This window comes from Pan troglodytes, chromosome 20 (genome assembly GCF_028858775.2).
Source record: "Pan troglodytes isolate AG18354 chromosome 20, NHGRI_mPanTro3-v2.0_pri, whole genome shotgun sequence".
NCBI lineage: Eukaryota > Metazoa > Chordata > Mammalia > Primates > Hominidae > Pan > Pan troglodytes.
In genome coordinates, this window is record NC_072418.2 from 60976507 (window position 1) to 60995194 (window position 18688).

Below are 18688 nucleotides of genomic sequence, written 5' to 3' on the forward strand. Positions count from 1 at the left end.
GTGATCCAGCGGACCAATGGCGGCCGCCCGCGGCGCGCAGGGTGCCGGGATGGGGTCCGCCCGCGGCGTTGGGCGCGCTCGCCAGCCCAGGGGTCGCCATGACCGAGCGGCCCAGGCCCGAGCGAAGCCCGCGCGCGGTGAGTCCGCCGCGGCCCATCCGTCCCTCCGCCCGCCAGAGCGTCCATCGGGACGCCCACCCGGGAGGGTCTCGGCGCCGCGTCCGCGGGAGCTGGCCCGGGATCGCGGTCCAGGGGCGCGCGTCGGGGGAGGCGGGCCCGGGCCCGGGAGGGGGCGGGCCGGGCCGGGGTTCCAGAGCCCATCGGGAGTCCTGAGGTCGCCGTGGGGGAGGGAAGGGGAAGGCTAGAGGCCCCGCGGCGCGGGGACTGGGGGGGCTGGGGCCGCCCCTTCCGCAGGGACCCCGACCCCTGTTGGCATCCGCCTGTCCGTTTGAGGCCGAAGCCCCTCTACGTACCCCCATTGCCCGCCCAAACACCGCTCGGCCGCGTCCAAGTTCTCCCTTCCACACCTGATCAGCATCCCGGGACCTATCTCCCTCCTGAACAGCCGCCCCCGGACCCATCTCCCTCCCTACCCGGCCCCTTGGGCCCATCCCCCACTGGAACAGCAGTCCCCGACCCGTCTCCCTCCCTACAAGCTCCCTCTCCCCGCCCCAGGCCCATCTCCCTCCTGAACAGCCGCCCCCGACCCATCCCCCACCCAATCACCCCACCATCCTCCCCCCAACCAGCCGTCCACAGCCGTCGTCGCTGCCCCTCCCCTGTATTCCCAGTGCACTGCCCTTGCACACTTCCCCAGCTCGTTTATTATGGAGCTCCTCCGTGTGGCATCCTAAGCTCCCAACGCCCTCCCCACTGTAAGCCCCCTTCTCAAAGCCAGAACCATTCACTGACTGGCGCAGTGAACACGTCTTCTATGTCACTAAGCATCCGGCATCAGCGGCAAAGCCCTTCTGCCCATCCCCGCAATAGAATTTGGGGCTCGGGCTGCAGATCTCAGTGCCCATGCCAGGTGAACCTGGCCCTTCCACAGGCACTGAGCCCTCCAAGTGACACTCTCTCACACACAGACATCCCCAACATTAATCCGAGACCCCCACCAAAGTAGACTTCTAGGACCCCAGGGCCACCACAGTATTGCCCATGGGGGGGCCCAGATCCTCCTCACCAGCCATGTAGACCTCAGTCCCCTTCACATCATCCCAGGCCCTCTTCATCTTCCAGAAACAGCCCCCCCATCAGTCCAGGACTCTCATCAGCTCAGGTACCCCCACATTGGCCTAGGTGTTCCACATCAGCCCCCATATAGACCCCAGACACACCCATGGACCTCTGGTGCCTTCTGCTAAGACCTCCTCTTTACCCTCATCCCTGATAAACTTAGCATCTCCTCCCACAGACCTCAGCCCAGGACTCTGGAGGATGCTGAGGGGCTACAGCCCCCCTCCCTAGAGTCTCCAGGGTGAGCTGCCATGAGCACCTGAGAGAGTATAAGGTCTGAGGCCCCAGGGCAAAGGGATTTCTTGAACCTGTGGAGCTTCAAAATGGGCCCTTTTTTCTTATTCAAAACTACATATATAAAAGTGTGAATACAACATAAGAGAGCATTTTTGCCTGTGGCCTTGGCAGGGAAGACCAAGCTGGTAGTTTCCCAATCAGGGTGCAGGTGGCCGGGTACGCTGACTCGAAGATGGCTGGCTGGGCACAGTCCCCGTGAGTTGCCTTTCTGCCACCCTGCACCTCTCCTTTCTCCTGGATTGTAAAACCAGATGCACGAGAACTGCAGAGTGTATGAAAAATGCAGCAGAGGATGAAGAGGGAAAAATCCCATGGAATCCCTCCTTTTCACTTGTCATAAGCATTTCCCATATGGTTAAAAATCCTTCCTAAAGATGTCTTGTTTTGTTTTGTTTTTCCATGTTGATGAAGGTCACATGGGAGCCCGACACCATTTGGAGGAGATTCAGAGAAGTATGAACAGCACAAAGCACTTGGCCGCCCCCCAAGGGCGTCTTCCCAGGACTCCCTTTCTATGACACTCACGCATCATCCTGCATCCCACGTTCCCTGTGCCTCATGTCATCTGTACATCATGTGTCTACTCCCCGTGGTCATGTCATAGTGTTGTGTACTGGGCACGGTTGAATACTCCCATCACATGATGGGGGAGGTAGTTGATCCCACCACGTTCAACTGTTGGGCACTTTTGTAGTGAATCTTGGTGCCTGAATCTCGCATCTTGCACGCAGTCTACCAAGTGTTCTTGATATATAAATGGCCACAGTGCTTTCCAGAAAGGTCGTGCCAATTTATATTCTCACCAGCGGATCAGTCCAGAGTACAATTGTTAAAGACAAACAACCGAAACCTCCCTGCTTATTTTTATTTTTACAACTTTTAATGTTTTCTTCAGTTATATGTTCACCATAGTCGGCTTGGAAAACGTACAAAAGGTAACTTCTTTTTTTTCTTTTCTTTTTTTTTTTTTTTTTTTTGAGACAGAGTCTTACTCTGTCGCTCAGGCTGGAGTGCAGTGGCACAGTCTCAGCTCACTGCAATCTCCGCCTCCTGGGTTCAAGCATTTCTCCTGTCTCAGCCTCCCGAGTAGCTGGGATTACAGGTGCGCGCCACCACGCCCAACTCATTTTTGGTTATTTATTTTTTTTGAGATGGAATCTCACGCTGTCACTCAGGCTGGAGTACAGTGGTGCGATCTTGGCTTACTGCAACCTCTGTTTCCTGGGTTGGAGCAATTCTCCTGCCTCAGCCTCCCAGGTAGCTGGGATTAGAGGTGTGCACCACCACGCCGGCTAATTTTTGTATTTTTAGTAGACGGGGTTTCGCCATGTCGGTCAGGCTGGTCTTGAACTGCTGACTTCAGGTGATCCACCCACCCGGGCCTCCCAAAGTGCTGGGATTACAGGTGTGAGCCACGGCACCCGGCCACAAAAGGTTATTTTTAAATTACTCTTCCCACTTTCCCTCTCTTTTCAGAGTCTCCAGTCTCCCTTGCCCTCTTCCTGGCCTCCACCCCCAGCTTGGACTTGGTAGGAAAGTCAGGAAGACAGCAAAGATAACACCATGGGTAGACCTGCTGCTGGTGGTGGTGTCATCCATTATTATGTAGCCCACCTGGCTGCTTCCATTTAAATGGAATTTAAATTTAAAATTCAGTTCCTATTTCAGGTGCTCCTAGCCACATGTAGGTGGTTGCATGGGTAGAGAATCTTTACATCCCTGTAGGAACTTCATTGGGCAGTGCTGGCCACACCACGGGGCAGGCATTCTTGTTCCCGCAGCTCGTCAGTCAATGTGTGTTGAATGACTAAATGAGAGGGAGATAGACACTAAGAAAGGGGAAAAGTTGTGTTCAGAAAGTCATGGAGGTTATGAAGACAGCACCGTAAGGATGATGGCCAGGACATCTGCGAGGGGAGGAGCTGGGGAGCTGGGGTGGGAAGGGGAGGAGCTGGGGTGGGAAGGGGAGGGGCTGGGGTGGGATGGCAGGTGCAAAGGTCCTGGGGCAGCCAGTGGGTTGAACTCAGTGCAAAGTAGCCTGTGAGAGGCATGTGGAAGATTAGGTCAGAAGGTGGGAAGAGGTCAGGTTGGTTCCTTGGGGTGCTGGAGGTCAGAACAAGGAAGTAAGGAGCCGAGGGGCATCCTGAGTACAGAGGGCCACCATCTGATGTGGCCCCTCTGTCCCTGCCCCTCTCTGCAGGCCCCTGATTGCTGATTCTGCCCGCCTGCCACACCGGCTCTGTCCGGAGCCACTGGGACTCGGGATCCAGTCCACACACACCCCTCAGAGGGGCCCTGTGGCCAGAGAAATGCTTCCACGGCCCAAAGCCCCTGCCTCCCCCAGACGCCCCCAGACCCCAACCCCGAGTGAGCAGGACGCAGACCCTGGGCCAGCAAGCCCCAGGGACACCGAAGCCCAGCGTCTGCGCTTCCGGCAGTTCCAGTACCACGTGGCGAGCGGGCCGCACCTCGCGCTGGGCCAGCTCTGGACGCTGTGCCGCCAGTGGCTGAGGCCCGAGGCGCGCTCCAAGGAGCAGATGCTGGAGCTGCTGGTGCTGGAGCAGTTCCTGGGCGCGCTGCCCAGCAAGATGCGGACCTGGGTGCAGTCACAGGGCCCCCGAAGCTGCAGGGAGGCCGCCAGCCTGGTGGAGGACCTCACACAGATGTGCCAGCAGGAAGGTGAGAGGCGCAGGCTTCGTGCCCCGGGCCGGGCCAGGGGGCCTGACGTCTCCGAGGACCGAACTGCCCTCCTTCCCGCCCACATCGCTCCCACCCCTGCCCGGCCCCTCCCGACCAGCAAACCTCTCCTGCCCCGCGGCTGTGTTTTTAATTATTTTTACATATAAATGTGCTGCACGCCTCATCTGCCTCGAATTTCTCACTCAGTCGGTGATTAAAGATCCCTCCATTTCCCATGCGTCCATCTGTCCTGTGGCTTTGTGTCTGCTGCTCCTCACGGCTGCTCTCTGGGAAGGACGCTGCCTCGCCACTTCCTCCCAGCCACCTGCAGCGCCTCCTGCAACACTCAGGAATCCTAGAGATCCTTAAGCCTTCACAGGGCGCAGGCCCCATCGCTGGCTGATGGTGGGGAGAGACGCTTAGGTCTGCATCCCGACTCTGGGAGCTGGGAAATTTGGGGTTGAAACTGGGCTCCCTCCCTGTCTCCTCTCTCAGCTCCCCTCTCCCCTGAGAGGGCTTTGTCCTCCTGCATCTTTGCCCCTGTGACCCCACGTCGAGATTCCATCCACCCAGGGCCCAGTCCCATGAGTGGGGCTCTTTCTTTCCTAGTGACAAAAGTGCTAGCACACTGGGAGTGATTGGACACTGGGAGGCCAAAAGAGGCAGCCACGGATGGTGAGAGCAGTCGTGGCACTGTGGCCTCGGGAGGGCTTCCCCAGCAGGGCCCCAGCAAGGAGGGTGCCAGGCAGCCACGCTGCAGGAGCAAAGGCTGGGAGTGAGAAGGGTTGCATCAGAGCTCACAGAAAAGAGGGGTGGAGCAAGGGAGAGGAACAGGCCCTCCCTTTGCACCCTCCCACTACAGCATTTCCGTAGGCCAACAGTGATAAGCAGTTTGCAGAACACAGGGTCCAGGGTCCCCTTACTGCCCCAGGGCAGCCGGTGCCACACTTAGGAAAGCTGTGACAGCTGAGCTTTCCAGAGGCTCAAGGGTAGCCCTGTAAGCTGCAAGGCAGAAGCCAGATGAATTGGCCCTTTGAACTCTCTGATCCTGGGGTAGAGGGTCCAAGAGCACTGGCTTCTGGCGCTCTGTGGACCTCACAGCCATCCCAGCCCAGAGCCACCCTTGCTAGTTTTAATGTTCCATGGTCACTCTCAAAATTCAACGTTTTTGAGCAAAGGGCTCTCTATCTGTCTTCCATAGCGGTGGTCTGCTTTCTACATTCCATATTTTGAGCCTATGAAACAGTAGAGCAAGTATAATGAACAGCCCTGCACCGGCCACCCACCCTTATCAAAGCCCAACCTAGGAAATGCTTTGTAATCTCAGCACTTTGGGAGGCCAAGGCAGGCGGATCACAAGGCAGGAGTTCGAGACTAGCCTGGCCGACATGGTGAAACTCCGTCTCTACTAAAAATACAAAAATTAGCCGGGCGTGGTGGTGCATGCCTATATTATATCCCAGCTACTCAGGAAGCTGAGGCAGGAGAATCACTTGAACCCAGGAGGCGGAGCTTGCAGTGAGCCAAGATCACGCCACTGCACTGCAGCCTGGGCGACAGAGCGAGACTCCGTCTCAAAAAAAAAAAAAAAGGAATAACCAGTGGAATCAGCTGAACCCCCGTGCATGTCTCCTAGTCCTGTTGTCCCCCGCTCTGCCTGACACCCCAGAGGTGGCCGTGATCTTGAATTTTTCTTTTTTTAATTAAAAAATAAATAGAGGGGGGGTCTTGCTGTGTTGCCCAGGCTGCTCTCAAACTCTTGGGCTCAAGCAGTCCTCCTGCCTCAGCCTCCCAAAGTGCTGGGATTACTGGTGTGAGCCACCACGCCTGGCCTGGTTCCCACGTCTTGACCCTTCTGTCAATGGTGTCCTAAACCCTGCTTCAGCAGTCATCCTCTGTGCACTCTGTGCACACAGCCCCGGGGGGCTTGGGGAGCAGAGGGCTCACAGTGTTCGGGCCTCCCTAGTTAGTCAGTGCTGCAGTGTGTGTCCTTGTGGGCTTCTGGAGGCGCACAGGGGTGTGGAGTATGAGTGAAGAGGGTACTTGTCCTCAGCGGCCCTCGGTGTCACCACAGGTTCCTGCCCAGCAGCCACGTGGAGGGACAGAATGACAGCCCTGCAGCCACTCTTGCCTGCGCCTCAGGGGTGCTGCAGGGATGTTCGGGGAAAGTCTGCCCTCCCCAGAAGGCCTGGAGAATTGGGGGCTCTGGGAAGAACAGGCCCCTCTCACGATCCCTTTCTCCCGCACAGTTCTGGTATCTCTGGACTCGGTCGAACACCAGGACTGGAGTTTCGGTGAGGAGGAAGATGGGAAGAGTCCAAGGTCCCAGAGAGAACCATCGCAGGTGAGCCCGGGGCCCCCAGCTCCGTGCTCCTGCACCCCAGGGCATGCGTGCCGCTTCTGGGACGGCCTCAAGGATGCCCCATCCAAGGACTGTGTGAGGTTGTCCGCAGCGCTCCCAGGAAGCCCGGCCTCCAAACTCCCCGCCTGCCCCACAGATTCCCCAAGCTTCCTGGGGCTCAGTGCTGGGCGAGGGCAGTCAGTGCAGCTGTGTGTTTGCCGTGTGCCTCTGGGCCTCACCCCAGCCCCTCCTGTCCTTTCCCAGCCTCGCAGTTAAGACCCATCCTCCTGTGTCACCCGCACCAGATGCTGCGTGTGTTGAGAAAGTCCTGCTGCCCAGATCATCTTCCCTCAGTGAACCCAGGATTCTGGGCAGGCCCAGAAGGAAATGCTGAGGGCTCCCCTGCAGCTAGACCTGCTGTTGCGCAGGCCTCAAGGCGACGGGAGGGGCCCGGCTCGGTTGGGAGCCAAGCGGATCTCTGTGTGGCTGGAGAGATTAAAATCAGGGGTGGGGACACGCAGACACTTGAGAGAAATCCAGGGGTAATGGGTAAATCACAAAAGAACAAAAGTAAGAACTGCTAAGTGAGTAGCATGTGTTCGTATGATCAGGGCTACTGAGTCTGACCACTTTCTGCCTCTGGATCTTGGTATGAGCCGCCAAGGGAAACACAGCACGGTCGAACAATGAATGGAGCAAGGTTTTGCTCACAGACCAGAGACCGGGCCAGAGCACCATCTGCCCATGTGGCTGTCAGGCTGGGGCCAGCAGGTCCCTCCTAGAGGGGGCCTGACCTAACAGTAGGGCTGTCTAGGTGCCACGTGAAGCACACGCCTGAGCAGAACAAAGGGGCACACATTGGGAAACAGAGACCTCCACATGGGGCACTGCGCCCAGCACAAACTGGGGGGACCCCTTATCTCTTGGTAAGGAGATGTTCTAGGCCCAGGGCCCACTCTCAGGCAGCCAAGTAACAGGCTGAAAGACTGCACATGTGTGTCTCCCACTGGCTTAGTCCGTTCTGGGTGCTGTAACAAAATACGGCTGGGTGTGGTGGCTCATCCCGGTAATCCCAGCACTTTGAGTGAGGCCTCAGGGGAGGCTGAGGTGGGAGGACCACTTGGTCCCAGGAGTTCAAGAGCAGCCTGGGCAACATGGCAAGACCCCATGTCTTAAAAAAAAATGAGCCAGGTGTAGGGGTGTGCACCTGTAGTCTTAGCAACTCTGGAGGCTGAGGTAGGAGGATCACTTGAGCCCAGGAGTTCAAGGCTGTAGTAAGCTATGATCATGTCTCTACACTCCAGCCTGGATGACAGAGTGAGACCCTAACTCAAAAAACATCAACAGCCGGGCACAGTGGCTCACGCATGTAATCCCAGCACTTTGGGAGGCTGAGGCAGGCGGATCACAAGTTCAGGAGTTCAAGGAAGAAGGAAGTAACTTGTGGAGTGCTGAGAAAGGTAAAAACACCTTCAAATAAGGAAGATGAACAGGCTATGACCTAATGCTTGCTTGGACCAGTATAGGCACACCAGGGCAAATATTTAGGCTAAATTGTGGGAGCTAAGAACATAAAGTACATTGATTTTTTTTATTATGGCTAGCAGATATATAAGAATGTTAGCACAGGTCTTTGAATAAATTTTGCTTCTAAGAGAAGTTACTATTTATTCCTAATTAGATGGGGAGGAAAGTCTTTGAAGAGGAACGTCTACTTTACTTTTTTTTTTTTTTTATGGAGTCTTGCTCTGTAGCCCAGGCTGGAGTGCAGTGGCGCGATCTCGGCTCACTGCAAGCTCTGCCTCCCGGGTTCACGCCATTCTCCTGCCTCAGCCTCCCGAGTAGCTGGGACTACAGGCGCCCGCCACCCCGCCGGCTAATTTTTTTTTTTGTATTTTTAGTAGAGACGGGGTTTCACCGTGTTCACCAGGATGGTCTCGATCTCCTGACCTCGTGATCCACCCGCCTCGGCCTCCTAAAGTGCGTGAGCCATCGCGCCCGGCCCTAAAATAGATTTAAAGATCATCATGAGAGCCCCTCTCCTGCACCAAGACAAAGTTTCGTGGGCTGTGGTTTCTGTTTCTGCATCTAACGGAGGCATCTAACCTGGGTAGACCACAGTTGTTAGCCACGGGCTTCCTCAGCCGCTGCCGGCAGATATGCTTATCTGACTCCCTCTCCCATCCCAGACGCCACGTGGAAACCACAGCCGCGCTCACAGGCCATCCCCTCACCACACGGCAACTCCAAGGACTCTCTTTTTGCGGGGGTCGTAGGTGGGGAAGGCTGCTGAGGTCCTCCCACCCCTCTCCCACCAGGGCCGCTGTGGCTGAGAGGATCCTCGTTGGCGCTGGTTTTGGCTGCGGGGCTCAGCCACAGCAGGGTGCCCCAACGTCCCTGAGCGAGCTGCACTTGTGGAGGGAGAGGCCTTAGGCCCGAGGCCTGGCGCCCGCGTGGAGAGACGGCAGCTCCGGGATCGGGGCGCTGGTGAGCGCGGGCCCAGGCATTGCCGCTGCCAGGGTGCTAACACTGCCTGAGGCACCTCTGCTTTTGAAGTCGCCGGGGATTCGCGGGAGCGTAGGTGAGGGACAGGTGGAGCTGCTCTGCGCGGGGCAGCCCGGCTCGCCAGGAGGCGCTGTGGAGTGGGCACGACTGGCGATCGCTGAGCGCATACAACCGCCTACCATCGGAAGCCTTTTGAGAAATGCTTCCTTAGGCGGTTTCGTCACCGTGCATACATCGCAGAGGGCACTCACACACCTACACGCACGGCCCATGGCTCCCAGGCTACAGACCTGCACAGCACGGGGCTGCACTGAATACTGTGGGCAACGGTAACACAATGTTGTTTGTGGATTTAAACATAGAAAAGGTACAGTAAAAATACAAAATAGAAGATAAAAAACAGTACACTTGTATAAAGCACTTGCCAGGAAGGGAGCTTGTGAGACTGGAAGTTGCTCTGGGTGAGTCTGAGTGGTGAGTGAATGTGAAGGCCTGGGAGGTTATTGTGCTGTGGACTTCATAAACATGGTGCACTTAGGCTACTAAATTGGCAAATATATTTCCTTCTTCAATATAATTTATCTTACTGTAAGTTTTTGCTTTACATTTTTTTTTTCTTTCTTAGACAGACTCTCACTCTGTCACCCAGGCTGGAGTGCAGTGGCACGATCATGGCTCACCGCAACCTCAACCTTCTGGGTTCATGCGATCTTCCTACCTGAGTCTTCTGAGTAGCTGGGAACACAGGCACACATTACCGCACCGGCTAATTTTTATATGTTTTAAATTTTTTTTAGTTTTTGTGTAGATGGGGTTTCACTATGTTGCCCAGGCTGGTCTCAAACTCCTGGGCTCAAGCGATCCTCCCTCCTCAGCCACCCAAAGTGCTGGAATTACAGGCGTGAGCCACTGTGCCTGGCGTAAAAAACTTTCTGACTCTTGGGGCCGGGCGCGGTGGCTCACGCCTGTAATCCCAGCACTTTGGGAGGCCGCGGCGGGCGGATCACTAGAGGTCAGGCCTTCGAGACCAGCGTGGCCAACATGGTGGAACCTCGTCTCTACTAAAAATACAAATAGCTGGGCGCGGTGGTCTGCACCTGTAAGTCCAGCTACTCCGGAAGCTGAGGCAGGAGAATCGCTTGGATCCAGGAGGCGGAGGCTGCAGTGAGCCGAGATCACGCCATTGCACTCCAGCCTGAGCAACAGGAGCGAAACTCCGTCTCAAAACAAAACAAAACAAAAAACAACCTGTGTCATTTTAAAATAAACAAATGATACATCATTATCCCACAGAAAGGTTATGCTCTGGGGGCAGCAGAAACAAAAGCTTTGTTTGAAAGAGGCGGAAGAAGGATTAAACCTTTTTAAAAACCAAAAACATCGAAGCTGGGCGCCTCCTGTCCGAGGCCAACCGCTGCCGTCAACCGTCCGCGCGGACCGCGCCTGAGGAGCCACCGAGACGGCGAAGAGCCGCGGCCGCCGCGGAGAAGGAGGAGGAGCCAGCGCAGGAGGCCGGAGCGGCCGCCACGCCCGGACACATGGCGTCCATCTTACCGAGGAGCTGCCGCGGCCGGGCGCCCGCCAGCCTCCCGCCGCCGCCTCGGGTCACCGCCCCGCGGGGTAGTCCGGGGGATCCTGCTCATCTCAGCTTGCCAGCACCCTGGGGTTGAGGAGCTGCCCGAAAGTTTCATTTGGCTGCTGCACTCCCACCCACCCTGCCTACCCGTGCTTCAGAGGCGATCGCCTCAGCTGTTGGACTCTGAGGCCCGAGTGCCTTCGCACCGTGTCGAGAGCGCCATGGACCTCCACCTCTGTGGGTTTTGTGGTCCTGGGGCCTCGGTGCCTTCCTGCCCGCGGCTGGCACTCTTCGCGCCCTGTTGGTGATGACTCGGTAGTAGAGAAGTCCCTCAAGTCCTTGAAGGACAAGAACAAGAAGCTGGTGGAAGGCGGCCCTGTGTACAGCGCCCCCGCAGAGATGGTGGTGAAGTCCCGGGGGCAGAGAGGGTGCTGGGCGAGCTGAGGCACTACTACCATGGCTTCCGCCTGCTACGGATCCACACCAAGATCGCAGCACGCATGCTCTGGCGCATCCTCAACTGCCACACCCTGACCCGCCAGGCGCGCAGGCAGTTCCTCCGGATCTGTGCCGACCTCTTCCGCCTGGTGCCGTTCCTCCTGTTCGTGGTGGTGCCGTTCGTGGAGTTTCTGCTGCCTGTTGCTGTGAAACTCTTCCCCAACATATTGCCATCCACATCCGAGACTCAGTCCATCAAGGAGAAGAGGCTGAAGGAGCTTCGGGTCAAGCTGGAGCTAGCCAAGTTCCTCCAGGACACCATCCAGGAGATGGCCTTGAAGAACGAGGCAGCCAAGGGCAGTGCCACCAAAGACTTCTCTGTGTTTTTCCAGAAGATCCGGGAGACGGGGGAGAGGCCCAGCAATGAGGAAATCATGGGTTTTTCCAAATTATTTGAGGATGAGCTGACCCTGGACAACCTGACACGGCAGCAGCTGGTGGCCCTGTGCAAGCTGCTGGAGCTACAGCTTCCTGCGCTTCCAGCTCACGATGCGGCTGCGCTCCATAAAGGCAGAGGACAAGCTGTTTGCTGAGGAAGGGGTGGACAGCCTGAACGTCAAGGAGCTGCAGGCGGCATGTCGGGCACGAGGCATGCGGGCCCTGGGCGTCAGGGAAAACCACCTGAGGGGCCAGCTGAAGCAGTGGCTGGACCTGCACCTGCATCAGGAGATCCCCACATCGCTGCTCATCCTGTCCAGGACCATGTAGCTCCCGGACACCCTCTTGCCAGCCGACCAGCTCAAGTCCACACTGCAGACTCTCCCAGAGATTGTGGCAAAGGAAGCACAGGTGAAAGTGGCCGAGGTGGAGGGCAAGCAGGTGGACAAGGCCAAGCTAGAGGCCACACTGCAGGAGAAGGTGACCATGCAGCAGGAGCACCGCGAGAAGGAGCTGCAGAAGCATTCGGAGGTGGCGAAGGATGTTGAACCCGAATGTGTGGAAGGCGCTCCCCAAAGGCCAGGGGCCCAGCCCCAGCCAGAAGTGCCTGACACTGTCCTGCAGTCAGAGACCGTGAAGGACACTGCCCCCGTGCTAGAGAGCTTGAAGGAGGAAGAGATCACTAAGGAGGAGATCAGCATCCTCAGCGATGCCTGCTCTAAGCTGCAGGAACAGAAGAAGTCACTCACCAGGAAGAAGGAGGACATGCAGGACTACAGCGAGGACTTGCAGGAGCTCAAGAAGGAACTTTCAAAGACTGGTGAAGAAAAATACGTGGAAGGATCTAAAGCCAGCAAGAGATTGACAAAAAGGGTGCAGCAGATACTCGGGCAGATCGACGGCTTGATCTCGCAGCTGGAGATGGACCAGTGGGCCAGCAAGCTGGCCCCGGCCAAGGGTGTGCCCATGGGGGAGAACGTCATCAGTGTTGCCGAGCTCATCAACGCCATGAAGCAAGTCAAGCACATTCCCAAAAGCAAGCTCACCGGCCTGGCCACAGCAATGAATGAAAATAAGGATGGCAAGGTCAACGTCGACCACCTCATCAAGGTGATTGAGCTGGTGGACAAAGAAGATGTTCACGTCTCCACCAGTCAGGTGGCCGAGATTGTAGCAACACTGGAAAAAGAGGAGAAAGGGTGGAGAAGGAGAAGGTGGAGAAGGAGGTTGCAGAGGTGAAGAGCTAGAGCCACTGACGTGGGCACCTGTCCTCCTGCTGCGCTGCCACCCTGGTGAGGGCTGTGAGAGCGATTTGTGGTGATTCTTAGTGGCTCATCTAATACTTTGGCTGGAATAAATCAGAGACTTCCATAATCAAGTAAACTGTAATTTTCATCATTCCACGGAGCTTCAATCTGTCTGGAGTCCCAGAATCCCTCCACAGAATCCTGTCTGGATCCACACTGTGGTGTGGCTGCCACGGCCTCCTGGCTCCAGAGGCAGCCGGGCCAAGGCAGGAAGGTGCCCCCCTGAGTGTGGCCTCACGTCTCAGTGTCTGACTGTGCTGCCCTGTGCCCAGGGAGGAGAATGAGGACCACATGGACTCTGCCCACATGGAGCTGGCTGCTGCGCCCACCCTCAGAGGCGTCAGGAGACACAGCCTGGCCCCCTCAGGGCTGAAGATGCCTCCATTCACATGTGGACCTTGCTTTCTAGATTTCAGCATCAATAGACCTGTCTTCCTGCACGCTTTTAGTTGGATCTGGGTCACTGTGGAGACAGAGGTATCTGCCATCTCTGTGGCCTCTGGAGAGTGACGTCTCCCTGCTGGCAGGGCCGGTTCTCACCTGCAGTTTTCCTTGTGTATCGGAGCTCTTTCTTAACTTTCTATTTTCCCCCAATTCTTTAAGCAGTCGATTGGCACAGAGTTTTCCCACGCTGGTCGGCCTGCCCCAAGAGCCATCTCTGACCCAAGCCACGCAACTCTGACGTAGCCCTGGCCATGGGACTCCCTTGGGTGGTGCTTGGGCTGCACGCCACGCGGGCTGCAGTGGATTTACTGTGTCAGGGATGAGCCTGGCTCGGGTTGGTGGGGCTCTGAAGCACATTTGGGGTTCTTTGTAGCTTCTAATGTGAGGTTTGAGTCCAGTGCGCCCACAGCAGCATACCCTTCTCACCCCTTGTGGTGTTGCAGGCTCAGGCCCCTGGGGTCCTTTAACAAGCAGGCTGGTCACCGAGGCACGAAGACGAGGCACAGGGCATCCCCTGGGGCTTCAAGGGCAACACCCACAGTGCTTAGGGTTTACCCTGTGCCCTCTGGGTGGGGTGGCCTCCCTGCACTCGGCAGCATGGTCGGGCTGGCGAGGGCGTGGGCAGGCAGTGTCCTGTGGCCACCTCCACCCTCCTGCCCAGCCGGCTGTGTCACACTCATATTTTTAAGGTCGGGTTGGTTCCTGGCAAAAATGTCCCTCCGGGGGCCTCCAAGCATAGGATTTGGAAGACATAGGAATGGCACAGGCAGCCAGGAAAGCAGCTGCGCTCAGACGATGCCTTCTCCATTACTTGAAGCTTCTTTTTGTTCAGCCATTAAAGAAACTTGACAAAATAGGAACAGGAGATATTTCTCAATTGTAAACCTTTGTGCAGGGACAGTTGGCTTCCAAAGCCTTTCAGATTTCAATTATTTGAGAAAGAAGTTTGTTTTAGATCCTTAATATTTATGAATTCTCAAAAAAAATCAATGTATAGACATTTTATAGCTTTAACCCTGCAAGTGTTTCAAGCTGTGTTTCTTAATTAGTATACTAACTGCCCTGGGGCATGTAGGTAAGTGTAAATGATGTGGTTTGAGCCGAGTTTTCATCTGTAATCCCAGTGCTTGAGGTGGCCAAGGCCGGAGGATAAGCCAAGCCCAGGAGTTGGAGACCAGGCTGGACGATGGAGCGAGACCATGTTACTTTCTTTCTTTTTCTTTTTTCTGAGATGGAGTCTTGCTCTGTTGCCCAGGCTGGAGTGCAGTGGCATGATCTCGGCTCACTGCAACCTCTACCTCCTGGGTTCAAATGATTCTCCTGCCCCACAGACAAATGCCACTACGCCTGGCTAATTTTTGTACTTTTAGTAGAGATGGGGTTTCACTATGTTGGCCAGGCTGGTCTCGAATTCCTGACCTCAAGTGATCCACCTGCCTTGGCCTCCCAAAGTGCCAGGATTATGGCGTGAGCCACCGAGGCCGGCCCTTTTTACCTTTTTTTGAGACGGGGTCTGACTCTGTCACCCAGACTGGAGTGCAGTAGTGCAGTTATAGCTCACTGCAGCCTTGACCACCGAGGCTCAAGTGATCCTCCCATCTCAGCTAGAATTACAGGCTTGAGCCACAGTGCCTGGTAATTTTCTAATTTTGTAGAGTTGGGACTTAGCTATGTTGCCTACACTGGTCTTGAACTCCTGTTCTCAAGCAATTCTCCAGCCTCAGCCTTAGCCTCCCAAAGTGGTGGGATTCTAGGTGTGCGCCACTGTGCCTGGCCTTTAAAATTTTCAATCTCCCCAAAGCCTCCAAAATATTCTTTAGTTAGTTCTTCAGAAGTAGCTGGGCTCAATCCACCCACGAAAACCTTTCGGGGGGTTCTTTCCCTTTTGAAGCTTTGGCTCTTTGCAGCAGGGGTGGGGGGTGATCCTATCAATTTGCCATCCAGCTCCTGTTCTTTCCGTTCCAAGGCCTTAAGAGCACTAGCAGCGTTTTCCAAAAGCACAGATACAAATCCCCTTGATCTTCCAGTAACTGTTTTAACTGTGCAATCTGCAACTTCCCTAAGTCAAGACACATCGTCAGATCTTTTTGCTTGTAACACTGTACCATCATCCGGCAGATCTTGGATCCCTCTGCGATTTCCTCTGTATTGGTTGTGGTACTCATTCAGGTCTTTGCTGGTGGAGAAGTTGTAGGCGGGGGGTGCTGGTGCACATTCAGGGTCAGGCAGCAGCTTATGCTACGGAGTTGGATTTCAAATGGTGGTGGAAGAGAGTCATTATAATTTTACGAGATCACTGTGGTGTGTGTGGTCCATTGTTGACTGAAACACCATTACCCCATGGGGAGGGGCTGCCTGAAGCCTGTAAGGGTAGCTGCCCGAAGCCCTTTGAGGGTAGCACTCTAAGGTCCCTGAGATCCCATGGGCGTATCTCCCTGAGGCCCTGGCGGGAATGACTGTTGGAACCTCAGTGGTAAGTGATGCCAGTGTCCTCTGTGGAACACATTGCTGGGGTCCCTGGTGGTTCCCACCGCGTAGCTGATACTCGTGGCCCCTGCTTTTCTTCTTTGTGCATAGCGATCTCCTGGCATCTCAGGTATGCATTATCTCACCGGTGAGCTTTTTCTTGTGGGCATTCTCGGGTTTTTTCGCTTTACTCCACTGTGTTGCTGCAGATCTTCAATGGGTCCTTGAGCGTTCTGGGCTATTCTGGCTTGTGAATATCTGTCTGTAGTTGATTTGTGTGTGGGTAGTAGGAGGGGGAAATGAAGGTTGGTATCTCCTACTCCACCATCTTGGTGATGTCGCTCCACTCTTTCCTTTTTTTTTTTTCCAAAATAACCCAGCACCATTGCCCTAACTAAAACCATTAAGATAATTCCTGGCCGGACACGGTGGTTCATGCCTGTAATCCCAGCACTTTGGGAGGCCGAGGTGGGTGGATCACTAGAGGTCAGGAGTTCAGCACCAGGCTGGCCAGCATGGTGAAGCCTCGTCTCTACCAAAAAATACAAAAATTAGCTGGGTGTGGTGGCACGTGCCTATAGTCCCAGCTACTCGGGAGGCTGAGGCATAAGAATCGCTTGAACCCAGGGGGTGGAGGTTGCAGTAAGCCGAGATTGCGCCACTGCACTCCAGCCTGGGCGAAAGAGCGAGACCCTGTCTCTAAATAAATAAATAAAATAGAGCTATTAAGATAATTCCTCAACAACAGTAAGTTGCCAGGCATTCATATTTTCTCCTTTATTCTTGTTTCATTTTGTTTTGTTTGAGACGGCGTCTCGCTCTGTCGCCAGGCTGCAGTGCAGTGGTGCAATCTCAGCTCACTGCAACCTCCGCCTCCTGGGTTCAAACGATTCTCCTGCCTCAGCCTCCCGAGTAGCTGGGACTACAGGTGCACGCCACCACACTCAGCTAATTTTTGTATTTTTAGTAGAGATGGGGTTTCACCATGTTGGCCTAGATGGTCTCGATATCCTGACTTCTTCATCCGCCCACTTCTGCCTCCCAAAGTGCTGGGATTACAGGCATGAGCCACCACGCCTGGCCCCTTATTCTTGTTTTCTTTTTCTTGGTTGCTTGGTTTGCATCAGGACTCTCCCAGGGTGTGACATGCCTCTCCCTCCCCGCTCCAATCTCCCCACCTGTCATCCCTGAAACAATAAACCTGGGTCCACCTCTGGAAGGATAAGAACCCAGATCTGTGGCCAGTGGCTCACCGGGGCTATGGGGATGTGTTTGCATTAGAAGGTACAGATAGGGCCCCGGGAATGTCTTGGTTTCTGTGCCTGACCCAAGTGTGTCGATAGCTCCTTTGATGCCCCCTGAGAGTCAGGGGAACTAAGCATGCCCCTCTCTCCACACATACATGCCACCCACTCTTCTCTCCACGCAGCCCCTCTGCTGCCCTTGATTAGTCACAGACGCCAAGGTGGGTGAAGTAGGGAAGAGCCTGACTGTCCACAATGGCCCCCAGTAGCCAGGTACCAGGAAGAGGCGTAAAAGGGAGTCCCGCCTTTACTCCTATAGATGGTGGCTCCTCTGGTTACGATTTCAGAATTCAACATGTTTTACAATCAAAACTAGCATTTGATAAGAAATAAAAATCAATAACCCAGCCAAACACACCATCCACATACTCCCAACGTGAGAGCAGGTAGAATCTTGTGCCTTAACTCCCTTCCTGCCATCAGCTCCCTCCCTCCCTCCCTCCCTCCTCCGTCTCTAGCCCAGCAATCCCTCTACTCCAGTTTTGCCCAGCTATTGGGAATCTTGGACAGCTTCCTTAGGCCCCTGTGCATCCAGGTAGGGTTGGGGCAGCAGAAAGCGAAGACCCACTCAAGACAGACCTTGTCAGTGCATGCTTGACTCCTGGTCTTTTCTGATGCTTTGTTTGACTCAACATACCTCCTCCAACAACCTGATTTGCATTGATAAGTGTCACTGTGTTTTCCTTTGACACGACCCCGTTGCACTTTGCCGAGCCCTTGATGGTACCAGGCTCTGGGCACGTAGCACCCACATCCTCACTGGAAACCCAGAGAGCTAAAGCTCCTCATCCAGGGCCACACAACAAGCAGGGCTGGAGCCTGGACACCAAGCCAAGCCCCTCTGTTTCGAATTCTTGCTCTTCAACCACAGCTCAGTCTCCTCCCAGGAAGTGGTGATCCCCGCTTTGGGCAGGACAGGGTTAGGTGCATCAGAGGTCATAGGTCGCAGGTGGGATGTGAAGTCTGTGAAGTCGCCCACTTCCTCTGGGCTTGTGGGCAAGGACAGTGCAGCCTTGGGGGACGGAAGTTAGGAGCCCCAGCGGGTAACAGTGACCCAAGCTGTGGCACAGGTCCCCTGGCTCCATCTAATGCTCTGTTGTCACTGTCCTGAAATGATCAACAATCTTTGAACAAGGGGATTTGCATTTCCATTTTGTACAGGGGCCCCTCGAATTCTGTCTCAGGTCCTGGTAAGAGCTCTTTAGGAGTGGTTATTTATTTTTTGTATAAGCAGAGTCTTGCTGTGTTGCCCAGGCTGGTCCCAAACTCCTGGCCTCAAGCAATCCTCCAGCATCAGCATCCCAAAGCACGGGAACAACAGGCGCGACACCGCGCGCTGCCCTGGGACAGAGCCTTTGGGGATGACGCCCGTTCCTTGGTTGTTCGGTGGTGGTGGGGATGGCTCCTGAGGGGCAGCTGCCGAACAGTCCTGTGCTTGCCATTCTAGGCGTCTGAGCTGATTCTGGATGCAGCGGCAGCAGCCCCAGCACTCCCCGAGGAAAGTGAGTGGCTGGAGACTACCCAGCTCCCGCAGAGTCTGCACACCAGGGCGGAGGCCGAGGCGCCCCGCGCCCCTGGCTTGCTGGGTGAGTCTGGCTCCTGTGTGGATTAAGGGTTGGAAATGGAGTTTGGGACCTCAACCCAAAGCCACAGAC

General features: G+C 55.4%; 1 protein-coding gene, 1 long non-coding RNA gene and 1 pseudogene across 2 annotated transcripts in view; 2 read left to right on the top strand and 1 right to left on the bottom strand.

The window, feature by feature from the left end:
* Positions 1-18688, top strand: part of ZSCAN1 (zinc finger and SCAN domain containing 1) — a 20622-nt gene continuing 1934 nt past the window's right edge. The window contains exons 1-5 of the mRNA XM_016936987.4: positions 1-137; positions 1947-1988; positions 3736-4214; positions 6464-6558; positions 18481-18619. Coding sequence (XP_016792476.2) covers positions 3845-4214; positions 6464-6558; positions 18481-18619 — 604 coding nt within the window. The 5' untranslated portion in view covers positions 1-137; positions 1947-1988; positions 3736-3844. The remainder of the gene's footprint in view (positions 138-1946; positions 1989-3735; positions 4215-6463; positions 6559-18480; positions 18620-18688) is intronic.
* On the top strand, positions 10419-12759 carry LOC469049 (mitochondrial proton/calcium exchanger protein-like; annotated as a pseudogene).
* Positions 18234-18688, bottom strand: part of LOC129138094 (uncharacterized) — an 8184-nt gene continuing 7729 nt past the window's right edge. Inside the window, exon 2 of the long non-coding RNA XR_008541046.2 lies at positions 18234-18632. This is a non-coding gene — a long non-coding RNA (uncharacterized LOC129138094). The remainder of the gene's footprint in view (positions 18633-18688) is intronic.